General features: G+C 46.5%; 1 protein-coding gene across 7 annotated transcripts in view; it reads left to right on the top strand.

Annotated features, from left to right (window-relative positions):
• Nucleotides 1-14,172, top strand: part of MYO7A (myosin VIIA) — a 67,519-nt gene extending 53,347 nt beyond the window's left edge. For 6 of the 7 annotated variants that reach the window (XM_065649072.1, XM_065648904.1, XM_065648834.1 and 3 more), the window contains 17 exons: nt 587-704; nt 982-1,108; nt 1,223-1,392; nt 1,491-1,681; nt 2,208-2,332; nt 3,128-3,285; nt 4,488-4,641; nt 4,756-4,911; nt 5,328-5,433; nt 7,127-7,240; nt 8,075-8,162; nt 9,004-9,110; nt 10,046-10,231; nt 11,354-11,470; nt 12,584-12,667; nt 13,209-13,328; nt 14,083-14,172. In XM_065649072.1, the coding sequence (XP_065505144.1) occupies nt 587-704; nt 982-1,108; nt 1,223-1,392; nt 1,491-1,681; nt 2,208-2,332; nt 3,128-3,285; nt 4,488-4,641; nt 4,756-4,911; nt 5,328-5,433; nt 7,127-7,240; nt 8,075-8,162; nt 9,004-9,110; nt 10,046-10,231; nt 11,354-11,470; nt 12,584-12,667; nt 13,209-13,328; nt 14,083-14,172 (2,211 nt within the window). The remainder of the gene's footprint in view (nt 1-586; nt 705-981; nt 1,109-1,222; nt 1,393-1,490; nt 1,682-2,207; nt 2,333-3,127; nt 3,286-4,487; nt 4,642-4,755; nt 4,912-5,327; nt 5,434-7,126; nt 7,241-8,074; nt 8,163-9,003; nt 9,111-10,045; nt 10,232-11,353; nt 11,471-12,583; nt 12,668-13,208; nt 13,329-14,082) is intronic. The other variant, XM_065649154.1, reaches the window with a different exon arrangement.
• The last annotated feature ends 2,952 nt before the right edge of the window (nt 14,173-17,124 follow it).

Below are 17,124 nucleotides of genomic sequence, written 5' to 3'. Positions count from 1 at the left end.
GTCATCCAGGCAAGAGAATTCGCATTCATTTAACAGCAGAACCCAGCTTTAGATTAAGACCCCTAAAACATAAGCGCCTCCACATGTGTTAGGAGTCCCACCTCCTACTACTGTCAATGGAGACCCAAGGATGCAATTCAACTGGATCTTGCAGGACTTCCATCAGCCTGTCAGATACATACAGAAGTTTCAGGTATCTGAGGATGTCTTAAATGAAGCTAGATGTCTGTGCTTAAGGGGTATTGAATGTCTGTTTCCAGCTAAAGAACTGTCAAGCTGAAAGGTAGACTCTTACCTTAGGGCAACCCAAAGTTAGCCAAGATGAATCACACTCAGACTGGTCACTGTAGATGCTTGCCCAGGCTTCTCAGACTTAAACTATTCCCTGAAGTGGAAACCAAAATTTTGCCAGGGCGTTGTACAACCTATCACATATTCCTGTTAGATTTTGGCCCTTAGTGTCATTGAGGCCTAAATTAAAATCAGTTCCAAGATCTTCAGGTGGCATGAATTGGTTTTGTTTGCTCTCTTCCTGGCTATAACTTGTTTTGTGCTTCATGTTGGTTGTAATTTGCTTTGTCTGTAGGGAATTTATACTCAGAAGAGGGCAGACCCCAAAAAAGTGAAGGAAGAGGTGGTGGATTTTGCACGTTTCAAGTGGCCTTTGCTGTTTTCTCGGTTTTACGAAGCCTTCAAATTCTCAGGTGAGTCAGTAGAGCACAGGATACTCCAAAGCAAAAGGAATGAGAGATAGGGACTCCACAGGCAAGAAGACTTAATGGACCATCTAGCTGGTCTTTTTTAGATACATTATTTTGGTGCATCCTGATTCACAGTTGCTCAAGATACAAGGCTGCCACTATTTCTCTTACTAAAAATAACACTGAGGTTTTCGATCATTGCATCTCCCTTTGAAATGCACAAATTTTTTATGTACTAAAGCCTTTCATGAACTGATTATACGTCTTGCCTTCAATCCAGGGCCAAGCCTGCCTAAAAATGATGTGATCGTAGCTGTCAACTGGACAGGGGTGTACTTTGTGGATGAACAGGAGCAGGTTCTCTTAGAGCTCTCTTTCCCTGAGATCACAGCTGTGTCAAGCAGCAGGTAAGGAGGAATAGACTTAGCTGGTCATCTCAACTTAAACCACTCTTTTTTCAGGCTTTGCCTTTTGGTGCCATTATCTTTCCTGTTTATGTCTCCTATAACAACGTATCCCAGAGGGGGAAAGCTGCAAGGGCAGAGTTTCACCTTGGCCACCATTAAAGGTGATGAATACACTTTCACCTCCAACAATGCAGAGGATATCCGTGACCTGGTGGTGACCTTCCTTGAAGGACTAAGGAAAAGATCCAAGTATGTAGTCACTCTCCAAGATAACCCAAACCCTGGTAAGTAAATGGCCCAACCTAGTGATAAATGTATGGATAGATTAATTACTCCCAAGGGATTTTGAAAAATATTGAACTAACGGTTGATTTTCTTGCAGTGGGAGAAGACTCTGGGTTCCTCAGCTTCCTCAAAGGAGACCTCATAGTTCTGGACCAGGACACGGGAGAACATGTGATGAACTCGGGGTGGGCTAACGGGTACAATGAACGGACCAAGCAGAAAGGGGATTTCCCAACTGATTCTGTCTACGTGTTGCCTACAGTCACTATGCCTCCACTGGAGATTGTGGTAAGCTATCTTGATACAAAGCCCGAGGAGATCAAAGCCTTTCTGAAGAGCTTAGATCTGGCCAGAATCAGCTTGACAATAAGGTGGATACCAGAGTGGCTGAGAGGTGTCAGGCTGTTTGAGACAGAATTGATCTCAGCCTTTTCTCTGGTCTTTGAACACCCCAGGCTTGTGACTTGGAATATCCATGAATCCTGCTACATCCCTACAGCTGGTCTGATTACTTATAGCTGTATTTGGGGTTGGTGGGTACATTCACATATGGACCTTAGGACTGAAAGCACATTATCTTCATTAGGAAATGGTCCACACTATATAAACATTTGTTATTTCTTGCATTACTGATGAGAATAGCATACATAAATGACAATTGCACAGTTCTTACTGGCTCTTAACTGGAATTAATGGTTTATTCTTATTCATTCACTGTTCATCTTTTCATTTTATATCTGCTTCCTCTTTCTGGATGCATCAAATATATATTATATAAAATATACCAGGTAACCGAGACTTTCTCATCCCACAGGCACTGGTCACGATGACCCCTGACCAACGACAAGATGTTATCAGAACCTCTCAGCTGGCAATTTCAGACAGTGAAGAGAGAGTCAAGCCATACACCTTGGAGGAATTTTCCTATGATTATTTTAGGTGATTTTTTAAATAATCTTCAAAAATTTTAATAGGAGTAGAAATCCAGCTCCAGGTAGTTTGGGAATCAGGGAGTTTTTTTGCTACTGGAAAAGCCTCTGAATATCCCCTTGTGTGACTTTGTACAGCCTCCAGTTTAGGTTGTGGTATTTGAGCTGTAGGTTTTCCATAGACAAGGTTTTATGAAGAATTTCTTCAGGCTGGCTCAACACTGGTGTGACAGAGTGAAATTTGGTATTATGTGCGAGGCTGTGGATATTCCTTTCCGATGATCCCATACACAGCCTCAGACCATATAAGTAGCAGCTGAATTGTGTGGACATTTTCACCTCAGCTCCAAAGATCTAAGTGTGCACCACTGCTGACCAGACTGATCCCAAAACTCCCACTCGGGTTCAGATAGGTCGGCAATCCAAACAGGCACACCAGATCCTCTGAGATGTCTTCACCCTGGTAGACTTGTTCTGCTAAGCAATATGCTTTCATTACTGCTGCCCTGACCATCTATCGCCATAATCCTTCCTCTCGTGGTTAGAAGGTTTTTGAGGTAGGGAAGGTTGTTCCATACTTGGGCAGGGTCCTTAAGTGACTTTTCTGAGCCCTATGAAAGTACAAATGGTTATCTTAGGGTAGAACTGGAGCTGGATACTTGCTAAACTGTGAATTTACATTTGGTGTAAGAGTTCAATAGCCAAGTGCTGTGAGCAACCTTCCCAGGTGAAGCATTGGCCGCAAGCGGTCTCTTCCCACCCTGGAACCTCTCCACCTTTCCTCTTGCTTTGCCTTTGCCACCAGGCCACCTCCCAAGCACACCCTGAGCCGGGTGATGATCACCAAGAGCCGCGGGAAGGACAAGCTATGGTGTTACACCCGTGAGCCCATCAAACAACCGCTGCTGAAGAAGATCCTGGGCAGCGAGGAGCTGTCACAAGAAGCCTGCATGGCCTTCATTGATATCCTTCCATTGCCTGGGGTGAGCCCTTGGGGAACAGATCGGACAGGCAAAGAGCTGAGCAGGATCTTCAGGGCCCCAAGCAAAGCCCAATGCACAGGTTTGTGGTCCCTATTAAGGACTTCAGGACCATGACACAGGCTTGGGTCTGATCCTGAAATCTATACTCAAGCATTCTTTAGATCTGAGAGTTATTAGTACTGCTTAATAAATGAGGGCCAGGGAGCTAGTTATTGAGTCCTGCTGGTCCACGCTGCTCAGTGGTTAACTCACCACCTCCATTCTGGTTTGCTTCAGCTGTGTCTCTCCAAAATGCATAGAATCATAGAATCATTTTGGTTGGAAGAGATGCTCAAGATCATTGGGTCCAAATATTAACTCAACACTGGCACTAAACCGTGTCCCTAAGAACCTCATCTATGCGTCTTTTAAACCCCTTCAGGGATGGCGACTCCACCACTGCCCTGGGCAGCCTGTTCCAATGCCCGACAGCCCTTTCCAGGAAGAAATTTTTCCTAATATCCAATCTAAACCTCCATTGGAAGGAGTATACACAGCATGAGAGAGATGAGCTGAGTACAGGCATAGATAAAATCTGTCGAAGTGGCCTTTATTTTTTTGTAGGGCTTTGCTCTAGGATCCAAACTTCATGTTTGAACAGTTCTGTTGATATAAGCCTGTTACTGATTAATATTACCCTATTGCTGCTACTACTGGTTTCCTCTTACTAGGAAATAACAGAAGGAGGAATTAAAAGATCTGGGGAAAAAAAAAAAAAAGAAGACATTCGCAATTCTATCCTTTTCCTTTTTCTGTATCATACAGGTTAATTTAGAAAATTGTGGCCTGTTCTCACACAGAATAGTTACTGCAGCTCCACTGGTGTCTGACACTAGCTGAAAATCTGGTCTTTTACAGCAGTACCTATATGTGTGGTCAGGTAACACATGATCATGTGCAGCTTTCTTAGGTTGACATACCCTGACCCAAAATCATTCTTTCAACCTGAGATGATGCATGATAAAGGGAGGGAGTTTATTGAACATCTCCTAAAGAGATTGAAAGCCTTTACCATACACTGTGCCTCCTCCAACAACTTGAAGCCACTTCTGTAGTCATGTGTAGGATGTTTTTAATCACATCAGCAGCAGCTGGTCTTCCCAAAACATCCTGGTTACCTGATCCTTGACTCCTACCTCCCACCAGTGCTGAAGTACATGGGTGACTACCCATCCAAAAGGACCCGCTCAGTCAATGAACTGACAGACCAAATATTTGAAGGTGCCTTGAAAGCTGAACCCCTGAAGGATGAAATCTACTGCCAGACTCTCAAGCAGCTTACGGACAACCACATCAAGTGAGAGTCATTCCTTCTCCTTGGCCCAAATGCACTAGCCTGTGTTGGGCAAAGCAAACCTGAAGTGTCCATGCCATGAGTCATTTTTTTCCTCCTGGGTCTCTCCTCATCTAGGTACAGCGAAGAGAAAGGCTGGGAGCTGTTGTGGTTGTGTACAGGCCTTTTCCCTCCAAGTAACATCCTCCTGCCCCATGTCCAGAGGTTTCTGCAGTCCCGGAAACATCACCCCTTGGCAGCAGACTGCATCCAAAGACTCCAGAAAGCCCTGAGGTACGGCACCAAAAGACCTCCTAGTCCCCACTGTGCCACAGCATCCAAATATGCATGAGAAAATACAAGTAGGAGATATTTTGGTGGTTGAGGGGACAGTGAAAGCTCACAGACTCTATCTGTGTTCGACTGAGCTGAACAAAAGGGACACTGGGTGGAAGAGGTCACTGGTAAACTGCCTGGGGAAAAACAGATATTAATTAAGTCAACTCTTCCATGCCAGCTTCATTTGAGTCACCTACAACCTAAGCAAATACACATTCCCCATTCCAATTTTTCTTCTTTTTAGGGGGAAAAAAAGCTAATACTACGAAATTAACCAAAATTACTCAAAAAATAATATGTATTAAAATGCAGCATTTAGACAAAGGATTCCTGCTTTGATGCTGTGGCACCTGCCACTTCTCGTTTTGCAGGAATGGATCCAGGAAGTACCCTCCCCATCTGGTAGAGGTGGAAGCCATTCAACACAAAACCACCCAAATTTTCCACAAGGTTTACTTCCCTGATGACACTGATGAGGTAAATGGGGGAGGGAAGGAAATTATTTTCTATCAGCATGGCTGTCAACATTCTTCTTAAAATCTCAGAAGAGGCTAATGTTGGTTCTGATTCAGAAAAACTCAGCCTTCCCAGAAGACTCTGGACCAGAGCCAGAGCAATGTAAGGAAAACCCATTCTTATCTACTCTAACCAGCTCAGGGGTTTGATTTACTGCAACTCACCTTTTTTCAAGACGCGGCTGATTTGCTGGCATTTACTGGAGGCTTTATAATATGATTCCAGCAAGAGGGAGTTTCAGTGGGTTCATCATCATCCACTCTCTTAGTGGTTCACAAGCCTTGGCCATCAGTTATTTGCATCCTAGACCGACAGACATTGTCCACCCAACTGTACCCAGCAGGGTACCATGATGGGTCTCCCTGGAGACTGGGCAGGGAACAATGGCAAGCAGGCGACTTAAATTATTCTTTCTGACCTGAGATGACACAGAAATCAAGATACCTGCACTCAGGAACCTCCCATTAAGCATCCTACATGCTAATAAAGCAGCTAATTACAATATATTGATGCCAGAGCAGATATGCATGTCCTTGCAGATACTGCCACTGATTAGTCTTCCTGTGAGGCTTGCACCTCTCTCTCCCCTTGTGCCCTTGGGCACAACTAAATTCTTGTGTTTCCAAGTGGGCTTATGTATGATTGCGCACCCATGGGAGGAAAAGGATGATTCCTCCCCAGCAGATGTGTGCCATGGTTTATCCATAATAGAGAGTTGAGAGAACTGCTGGGAGTTCTCGTCACATCGAGTATTTTTTTCCACATGATCAGCAAAAAGCTTTATACACAAGCATCTGTGTGAGAACCAACAGAAGGAGGCAGCGGGGACTTCTGCACTTGGATGGGTTTGCTGTGATCCTTTTGGCCATGGCAACCACACAGGTGGACTGGCAGAGGAGCATCACCCCAGTACAACATGCATCTGCACCAAAGGGCTGCAAAACACCAGCAGCACTGAGCTCCAGGGCAGTCTCTTGTGGGATGTAGAACACGGGTACTGGTGGTTTGGTGGTTCAAGGCTATCACAGTCATGCATGTGGTGGTCAGAAGCTTAAATTCCTTAAATGGCTATGAAGTGAATCTCTTTAAGCAGGCAGAGCAAAACTGAGGTGATGTAAATCCTGAGCACAACTCAAAAGACGTAACAGGAGCTAGGACCTGCATGCAGGTGGGACAGTCCTTTAGATATCCCACCAATAGGTAAAGCAGGAGTCATCTCCCCTCTCTTCAGCCGTCCAGAAGTCAGGCATTTGTTCTAAGCCAGGCATCTGACCTCCTCATCATCAGCAGAGAGATAGCTGGGGAAAATCAGCCTGGAGGTGTCTCTCTTTCTCTTTGTATCTCTCCGGTCTAGACAAATAGCTCTGAGACCTGTTAGATCAGAAAAATCTCTTGCTTTGCCTGGGAATCCCTGGAGAAGCCAGCACAGAATATAGATAGAGCATCACGAAGCACAGCAGTACAGCCGTAGCATGGCTGAACTTCTGCAAATGTCCCTTCCCATGCCCAGTGCCATGATCCACAATGTCAATGATGTCATTGGTGGTGGGCACCGAAATCCCTTTGTGCATCTGAGCTTAAAGTTCTCCAAAGAGAGAATAAAGTGGAAATTCACCTTGAGGTAGCAGTAGTCACGATCTTCCTTTCTTTGTAGGCATTTGAGGTGGAGTCCAGCACAAAAGCCAAGGACTTCTGCCAGAACATCTCCAACAGGCTGCTCCTAAAGTCTTCTGAGGGCTTCAGCCTCTTCGTCAAAATCTCTGACAAGGTGAGTGACCCACCCAGAGGCTGGGGTAGCCCTGAGGCACTCGAGGTGACCCATCTGCCATTCGGTATGCATTGGTGGAGCCAGAGCTATCTGCACCCTCACAGGTGATATGCATTTCTCTGCAAGAATTGTGGTGTTTCTAAGTCAGATCCAAGCTGGTACAGGTCAGATTTGCAGTCCCTCAGCCCTGACTTACAGCAGTCATCCCAAAGGGCTTAAAATACAGACAGGCAAAGCTATCCTAGGCTGTTGCTGAGTCAGGTTTATGAGAAAGGACTAAGTAAGAAAAACATGCATCTTAGAGCTGCCTCAGGCAGCTGTGAGAAACCTATGAAGATAGTCGTCATGAAGGGAAATTAATTTCTTCAGTGAAACAGGAAGCTGCAATAAGGACTAATGGGTGAAATACCCTGTTTCTCCAAAAATAAGACCTTCCCTGAAAATAAGACCTACCCCAAAAATAAGCCATAGCATGATTTTTCAGGATGTTTGAGGATGCTTAAAATACAATCCCTACTCCAAAAATAACTCCTTGTTACAGTTAATTTAAAAAGTCAATTTAAATAGCGTCCAGGCAGCTATACATGTAAAAAAGTAACCATCTTTTGGAGTAAAAATTAATATAAGACCCTGTCTTATTTTCGGGGAAACAGGATAAGAGGGAGCCTGCAGCAAGGTGCTGGCTGTGGCTTTCTCACACCAGCAGTTTATAACGCATCATTGTAATCAAGACAAAACAATGAGTGACAACTACAGGAGATGGGGCAATGGCCAATCTGCCTGTGGCCTCTTGCCACTTGCTCAGCCTTTATAACCATGTGCTGTGTCCTCCAGGTCATCAGTGTTCCTGAGGGAGATTTCTTCTTTGACTTTGTGAGACACCTGACAGACTGGATAAAGAAAGCAAGACCAGCAAAAGACGGTAACAGTGACTTTTCTCCATTGTGGGTTACACAGACACCTCCTAGATCCCTCCAGAACTTTCAAACAAGATTGACCAGACAGTCTGCCACATCTCTTGGGCCACGCTACTGTGGTTGTGCTGTTGACACCTGCTCTGGGGACATCACCTGCAAGATGATCTGCCCAGGAGAAGCAGTAGGGGTAGACCTGGCCACTATGAGGACCACCTGCTCACGGGCAGCTCTCCAGGGCTGGCCCAGGGAAGAGTTTCAGTGGTGGGATTCATCTCACTTTGCTGCCCACATCTGCAGCAGAGTATCAGTAGCTGCAAGACACAGGTGACTCCAGGGTGCAACTTGTCTGTCCTGCATGAGACATGAGCACTATGGAGAGGAGATTCAGGCCAGACATAAGGAAGAAATGTTTTACACTGAGGGTGGTGAGAGCCTGTCCCAGGTTGGCCAGAGAGGTGGTGGATGAACCATCCCTGGAGACATCCCAGGCCAGGCTGGACGGGGCTCTGAGCAACATGAGCTGGTGCAGATGTCCCTGCTCATGGCAGGGGTGGCACTGGGTGAGCTTTGAAGGTCCCTTCCAACTCCAACTATTCTATGATTCTACGATTGTATGGCTATAATCAAAGTTCAGCCATGCAAATGAATCCAGATGCTCGTTCCATTTTATTAAAGCTTTGCAAGAGAAAGATGTGGTTTTCTCTACAACCTATCTGCCTTTGCTAGTGCCCCTGTCCCTGCATGTTGTGATAGCACATGGGCACCACTGGGTTGTGGGGACACTGACTGCCAGCTGGTGCTCAAAGCACAGCTTTTACATATCGACTCCCTCCTTCCTTCGCACAGGTATAGTGCCTTCCCTCACCTACCAAGTGTTCTTCATGAAAAAGCTGTGGACCAACACAATGCCTGGAAAGGACTCAATGGCAGATTCAATCTTCCACTATTACCAGGTACTCCAGGAGCCTGCAATAGCAGTGGAGACTTGGGAGGAATTAGGAATGGGTTACAAAGACTTGGTCCATCTGCAGAAATGAAATTTTTATTGCATGAAATAGGAAGACCTCTTGCCTTAAATAGAGCATTACAAAGAGCACTACTGAGTTGCATGGCAAGGAGCAGCCTTCATGCACCTTAGGGTAACCAGCTCAGTGTGATTTTGGACCACCTGCTCTTGGATGGGCAGCAAGAAACAGGAGAGAGCGTGTCCTGCTGACAGCCTCAGCAGGGCGGCTGAATTCAGAAGCATCCTGAGGGTTTTCAGCCACTTCCATTCATGATGAGCTGTGGTGGTCCCAGCAGTCAGGTAAAAAGTTATAGTTCTTCTCCACTTTTTCCTTCTGGGAGAAGGAAGAGACAAGAAGAGGCACCTTCATGTCCCAAAGCTCACTCACTCTCACACTCCCTGTGTTCTTGCCTGAATAAAGTGGCTACCCCAATATGACTGTATCCCTTAATTTAGTCACCTGACACATTTTTAGACACTTTTGGTAACGAGGGAGTAGATTTTTAAAACTGAAATAAAGAGCAGGAAACCCATTCAATTACAAGTGGTCGTTACTAGGGCTGGATTTCATGGGATGAGAGAGGGTGGACAAGACTGTAGGTTCACACACTTGATAGCTAACACATAAACCTTCCTGTTCCACATATCAAGAGACTGGTTCAGACCAGAGAGGATCATTAAACATGTAGTGTGGTCTCAGATGAGTATAGCTCAGCTCAGATGAGCTGCCTCTCCACCACACTCAGCACAAAGGCCACAAGTGTTACCAGGGCAGAACATCTTAGCCAGAGGTTGGAGACCTCCACAAACTCCATTTAGCACCTGAGGACGAAAGCCTGTTGCCATCCTCTCTACCTCTGAACTGTTCTTTCCCCCATCCAGGAGTTACCAAAGTACCTGCGTGGCTATCACAAGTGCACACGGGAAGAGGTCCTGCAGCTGGCGGCTCTCATCTACCGGGTGAAGTTTGAGGATGACAAGTCCTATTTTCCCAGCATCCCCAAGCTCCTGAAGGAGCTGGTGCCTCAGGACCTTGTCCGGCAGCTCTCTCCAGATGACTGGAAAAGGGTAAAAGCAGCAGCCTGAGTCACTTGCCAGGCCTGGCTGGGGATAGCCCAGCCTCTTGGGTGACTTGTTTGACATTCAACATCAAAGTGAGGCTGCCAGAATGAGTGACCCATGGTCCCTCCAGAGCCTTAGCAGAGCTGCAGCCTCTCCAGCATCACCAAGACGAGGAATGGTACATGCGTGTTCATACACTCATACCTTGAAGTGGGTTTTGTTTGTGCTTCTTGTGGCTGTAGTGGTGGATGCAGCACCATACGGACACACGGTGGGAGATGATCCCATGTAAAGGTCTAATGTTTGAAGCAGACTTCTGTGTAGAGCAACCTGATCTAGTTGAAGATGTCCTTGCTCATTGCAGGGGAGTTGGACTAAATGACCTTTGAAGGTCCATTCCAAGCCAAACTATGATTCTGTGATAATTTCCCTGCCTCACACAGGGAGAGCTGTGGCACAGGTGTAGACAGGTCTAGAGCCATAAAATAACATAGGTGTCTCACTGCCAAGAAATACTCTTATACCTTCTGTTTTCTGGAACTTGAACTTGGCGATATGCCTAACCAGGGAGCTATCAGCTTCTCAGGGCTCAAGGTCTGTCGGTCTCCTCTGCTGCATAAATTGGAGGATCAAAACTTATAATCCCTTTAATGGAGACACCAGCACAGCTCATCTGAAGAAAAAGGGACTTGCCTTTTTTCCAGGCCCTGCTCCAGAGACCAGCCAGCACTTCTGTGAAATGTTCATAGAATCATAGAATGTCCCGAGTTGGAAGGGACCCACAAGGACCATGAAGTCCAACTCCTGTACCTGTATAGAACAACACCAAAATTCACACCATGTGTCTGAGGACATTGTCCAAATGCCTCTTGAATACTGTCAGGCTTGGGGCCATGACACCTCCCTGAGGAGCCCGTTCCAGTGCTCCAGCACCCTCTGGGTGAAGAGCCTTTCCCTAATGTCCAACCTAAACCTCCCCTGGCACATCTTCCTGCCATTCCCTTGGGTCCTTTCACTGGCGCAGAGACTAGAACTGACCATCTTTGTAGGACTGGTGCTCCTTCCCTGCAAACATCCCTGGTGCTAGGTAGTGCAAACCCTCCAGCTCTGTTGTCTTCTCTGTCGCAGTCCATCGTGGCATACTACAATAAGCACGCGGGCAAAACAAGAGAAGAAGCCAAGCTTGCCTTCCTAAAGATTATCTTCAAGTGGCCTACGTTTGGATCAGCATTCTTTGAAGTGAAGGTACCTGCCTTGCTTGGGGGTTCTCTGGTATCCTTGAGCCAAGGTCAAGAGTCTCCTATCACAGAGGGGTTCCAGGTATGCAGGGTTGTCCCAATGTCTGGACCACACTGGCACAACTCTGATGAAGCAGGGACACTCTCCATCAGTAAAGGGCTGATGCACTCATTTATTGTTGCCTTGCCTCTTTGCACAGACGGAGGCATTGTAGATCTTCAGCTTATCTCAGACATTGGGTCTATACTTGTACCTGTGCTGCTGAAGAGCCAAGAGCAATTCTTGGTTTTGCCAAGGCAAAGGAGAATGTGCACCTTTCCAAGGGATGTGTCTGCACACACCACGAACCAAATTCAGACAATCCACCACAGTACCAGACTCCCATCAAAGACAGGAGACAGTAGTCATTGTGTGTCAAAGTACTCTGGACACATTATTATTGTCTTCTCAATGACCACATAGCCCAGGCTGGAAACAAGTTGCCAAAATTATTCATCAGTTCCTTGATCTTGGGCACCCAATTTTCTGTTACGATGTCCATCTTAGATGGCTTAAGGGATCTGAGTATACCCTGTGATTTTCCCACCAAAAGTGACTCAGCAGCCAAGAAATCTGTGGCAGGGCCAGGAGCTGAGCTCCCATCCCCTGTGCCCTACCTCATCAATGGAACAAAACAAAGGTCCTCATGGCACAGGGCTGGGAGAAGGATTTACCAGCAGGAACAAAATTGAATGTAAAAATCAGAAGGGGACAGAGCAGTATAGTCTTGGCCTGGAGATTCACAGCAGCAGGTGTGAGGAGGAGCAGAGGCACTGGAAGAGAAAGGAGATGTCTGGGGGTTTCCAGCCTGTCACAGCTCTTACTTGCCAATGGCAAGAAACTTGATGCTGTCAGCAACTCACTCACTTGTCACCATGCAATTAGGAGATCTGTACTTAACTAGACAGCCCTGATTATTGCTGATATCTTAATGAGATCTGTGTTTATCTTTAAAGGATAAACTGGAGAGCAGTTAATGAGCCACTAAATCCTGGCAGGAGAAGACAGGGAGAGAGGAAATAGGAAGGGATCAAATTTTTCATTACACATCCCCTAACCAGTTCATCTCATTTCCAACAGCAAACTACAGAGCCAAATTATCCAGAAATCCTTCTAATTGCCATCAATAAGCATGGAGTCAGCCTCATCGATCCCAAAACCAAGGTAAGCAAAACTGAGGTCTTTACTAGATGCTCCTGATCCCACTCCCCAACCCCTCATAGAAGTCAACCCAAAGAGTATGTTGTTCAGAACTTCGGAATTCTCATTAAGCCTCGTTAGAAAGGCTGAATAGCAAGAAAAGTTTCTGGAGGCAGAAATTCACTGTTGCACAGAGCCAGCCCAGCCTTTTTCAACAGGAGATGGATTGGGAGCATCAACACTTAGGGCCCTGTAACTGGAGGATACTCACACTCCTTCCTTAATCCTTTCACAGACATTAGGGCAGGAGATGGAGTAAATGACCTCCTACTAATTACTTTGACCAGCCACATGGTCTTTCTAGTATGACAGTACTCCAAAAACACTGGAGGATCCAGAGTCATGCATCTCACTGCCATTTCATGAGGCCATGGTACAGTCTCATCTCAGTAGACATCCTCGGTCTGCTTTGATGGAAAGTGAAAGGGGATATGAGAGGTCCTCACAGCCCTTTGTGCAAGTTGAGGCTTTCACGTACTGAGTGTCAATCTTGTGTTCCCACCAGGATATTCTTATCACTCACCCCTTCACCAAGATCTCCAACTGGAGCAGTGGCAATACGTACTTCCATATAACCATCGGCAATCTGGTCAGAGGAAGCAAGCTGCTCTGCGAGACCTCCCTGGTAAGGAGCGTTAAAATTATTGAGCACAGTCAGACCAAATCCCATCTTTGGCAGGCAAAATTAAATGCTTCCAGCAAAATGTGTCTCGGGGATTCTCTGGGCTGAAAATGGTTGCTTAGAAGAGCCCCCAGTATGTTTTTTTTTTTCTTCTGGATTTCCCATGGCTCTGCTCAACAGATCAGGGGCTCTCACTTGGTCCATCATTCAACTTATGACCAAGCCTCGTGTGCTTGGGATGTTGCCATCTCAGGAACATGGGGCATTGTTCCCTGGCACTAGACTGAAAAGCGTATTAAAGCAGATGTGGGCTCAGGAAATACTCTTGAGCCCTTTTACCAAGATCCTTTGCCCAGTTCGTCCCTAGTAACATTCACAGCAATAAGCCTCGTACTAGACTTTCTTAAACCCAAAACACAAGCGATAAAAATTCCTGGTGAATAAGTTGTTATTTAATTTGAGGCATTTGAGTTTTTGTTGGTCATTTGAAAATCCAGGTCTCATCCAAAGCTCCCTATGTTCTTACCCTCAACAGCATCCTGGGACAGTGAGTTCCTCTATCCCAACACTGCAATTTATATTTGGACTGTGTTCCTTGTGGTGCTGTCATTTCACTCAAGGAAGATGGTGAAATAGGTCAAAATGTACCTGAAAACTTGAAAGTCAACAACTGGTAGCCAGTGTGTTCAGGCGGCATGAACGAAAAAACTGTAAAATGTTCTCTAAAGGTGGGTAATATCTTCTCTTTCCTTCTCAGGGGTACAAGATGGATGATCTTTTGACCTCATACATCAGCCAGATGTTAACAGCCATGAGCAAACAGAGGAGCGCAAAGGGTAGCAAGTGAACTGCAAGAAGCCACTGGCAGGTGGCCATGGGGCTAATTCACCAGCTGAGGCCTGTGGGGTACCCGTGCAGCTGGGGGACAACCTTTGCCTCCCAGATGTGGAAGATGAGCCGAACGCCATCAGGGAGTTCGCTGGACTCTGACCTTGAAGGCTCCAATCCCACCTCCCCTTCCAGCGAAGATGACTATCTGTGACCTCCCGTTCTCCTTGCCCACCCTGCACCCCGACTCCGTCTCACACCTCGAAGATTTCCAGGGGACACCACCACTCTCAGACAGTGACCGAGCAAAGACGCTCTGGCAAGAGGTTTGCCTGAACCCAATGGTTGGCATCACAAAAGCTCTTCGAAGAGGATTTGTGTGCATGTGTGTGTGTGTAGCTTGTTTTGTTTTGTTTTGTTTTTTATTAAGTAAGAGAGAGCTATCAAGATGCTAACGTCTTTTTGGTGAGGTTATGAGCATTTCAGGTTTGAAGAGGAATAACAGAGCCCCAACCTATGCTGGAATACTATCCAATGAAAGCTGAAGGGCTTGGTTTTTTGACATTACAAAATAATATGTTGTGTTCTTAAGAAGGACAGAAACAAAAAGCAGGCTGGGAGGAGCACGTTTTAACTAGGAATCAGAATAAACAAACTACTGATCAAACAGGCTAGAGTACTAAAGTGCTGTCCGTGCAATGCTGGAAATATTTAAAGAACAGATTTTAAAGTTTTGTTTCTTCTTCTATTTATTTTTTAAAATATTAAAAAGGAAAAAAAAAAAATCCTGCATTTCATGCCGGTATCTGGACACTGACTCAGGGCTGAGGGCGACCTGCAGGACAATCCCTCGCCCAGGGATTCCGCCAGAGCCACGATCACCAGAGACTAAGGCACGTCTTTCCCAACTTACAGGCTCAACTTGAAGTGAGGCTTGGAAGATGAATTATCTCCTTTTGCCCCCTGTGTCCAGACAAATTAACCCTGGGAGGATCTTTACTGCAAGTTTCAATACGTATGTAGGGGTTTTGAAGTCCCTGTGCTTGGAAGACTGAGGCCAAGCCTGTGTTGAGCTGTAATTCAAACATGGACTTGGTCATCAGAGTTGGAAACAGATAATGATTTTGTTGTGCTTTTGTGTGTGTTACTGTATAAAATGGCTCTTTATGAGTCCCAGCTTGACCTGAACCACTCACAGCAAGGGCAGGCCCTTGATTTCGGTGTGCTTCTCTCCACCTTTGGTTGGCTGTACTAATCTGTTTGGCTGGTAGTCCTGTCTTCCACCCCATAGCACACAGTGTGGACCAGCCTGCTCTGGAGCAGAGATGGGACCTGCCAGTGGAGAGGATGCTGAAGCCATGTTGTGTCTGGTAGGATGCAGGGGAAGGAGCCAGGGAGTGCCTTTCCAAAAATCCAGGCTTCAAAGGAGCACGTGCCTGGATGTGTGGCAACAGGAGGGGTGAGAATTGTCCACCAAGACCTGGCACTGGCATCATTAACACTGCATGGATCTCAGCAGATGTAGGAGACCTCTCTTGGTCCCGTGCATTGGGCTGGGTTTGGCTGCTTTTATAAAAGCCCATATTGTAGGCCGTCGTGTGTCGCTCTGTTAAGCTCAGCTGGGCTCAGTCCCCCAACACCATGGTGTTACAAGCAGAGTCAGCAGTGCTGTATACCAGACCTCAAGGACTGTGACATCTGACTGGGATGCAGCAGTGACTTTGGACCTTGGTTGCTCCACCAAAGCAAATGCGATGCTGCATGGAGACATCCACCAGCCAGACAGGGCTTCTAGAAGATCCTCTTCCTCCACCATCACCCTACCCGAGGCACTCTGGTGCCGGGAGCATGGTTACACCAGCCAAGGCTACGTTGGGAGCCCAGCTGCCTTCTCACCATCCATCTCTGATGCTTCTCTCCCTTTCCTAGCAGCCATGATTCAGCTGTCCCAGGGATCCCATCTGTCCTTAGACACGTGCTCATCATCCCCACCACCACCACTGCTTCCTGTGAGTCTCCAGCCATCCCTGCCTCCCACAGCATGCTCAGTAGATGGTGCAGCACAGAAATGTTCTCCAGCTTCGTCCTGGGCTGGCTTTCCCCCACCGCCACCCTCATCCCTCACAGCTCTGTCAGCCTCCCATCCACCCCACCGTTTTGGGGGGGTGCTGGGACTCGGTGTGCGTGTGCCTGTGTGTCATATGTATTAGCGTCTGCTGGCCTCTTTGTATACACACCAAGCGATGTAACATGGAAAAAAAAAAAAAATGTCCAAGTGAAATACTCTCATTAAAAAGCATCAAGTGGTTTGTGGGAGGCTGTTCTGCACCGTGCGGTTGTGGTGGTGTCTCCACAGGAAAGGGTGGGCTCAGGGCTCCCAGGTCCTTGGGATCAGGACTTCTTGCAGAGTGGGACTCCTGGTGAGAGTATCCAGAAACGAGGAGCAAATCATCAGCGTGACCAGACAGAAAATAAAGTGAAATCTTCTCTTCATCTTTCTTTTTTTTTAAAAAAAAGCAGTGGTTGTGGGAACATAGCCAAGTCCACCACCTGGAGACCAGGGGACAGGCCTAGGACCTCATGGTTCACACCATCAGTCAATCCACATCCTCTCCACCTTCCATTTTTGCTGCTTATATACCTCTACATGAGTGGTACCCACAAAAAATTATGAACCTGCTATTGATACGAGGCATGGAGAGGGGGTTTAACACCATCAGTAGCATATTCTCCCCATGCTTCATAGATCTGGAGCTGCTCTACACCAATCCACCCACCCTCGAGCCCTTTTCAAAGGAGGATGCTGCTTTTTTGCATGTCTAGCCTCCAAAATACTCCCAAATTGTAAGTTAGAAATGTTTGAGCGCTTCTCAGCACAGTTAACTCGAAACCTAATGCTTCCCTATCATATTTCACTTGTGATAGCTTTATTTAGCAAAACCACCAAGTTACATGAGGCTTATGTATGAGA

This window comes from Caloenas nicobarica, chromosome 1, assembly GCF_036013445.1.
Source record: "Caloenas nicobarica isolate bCalNic1 chromosome 1, bCalNic1.hap1, whole genome shotgun sequence".
NCBI classification, from domain to species: domain Eukaryota; kingdom Metazoa; phylum Chordata; class Aves; order Columbiformes; family Columbidae; genus Caloenas; species Caloenas nicobarica.
Note: the sequence above shows the minus strand (reverse complement) of the source record. Positions and strands in the feature narration are given on the sequence as shown.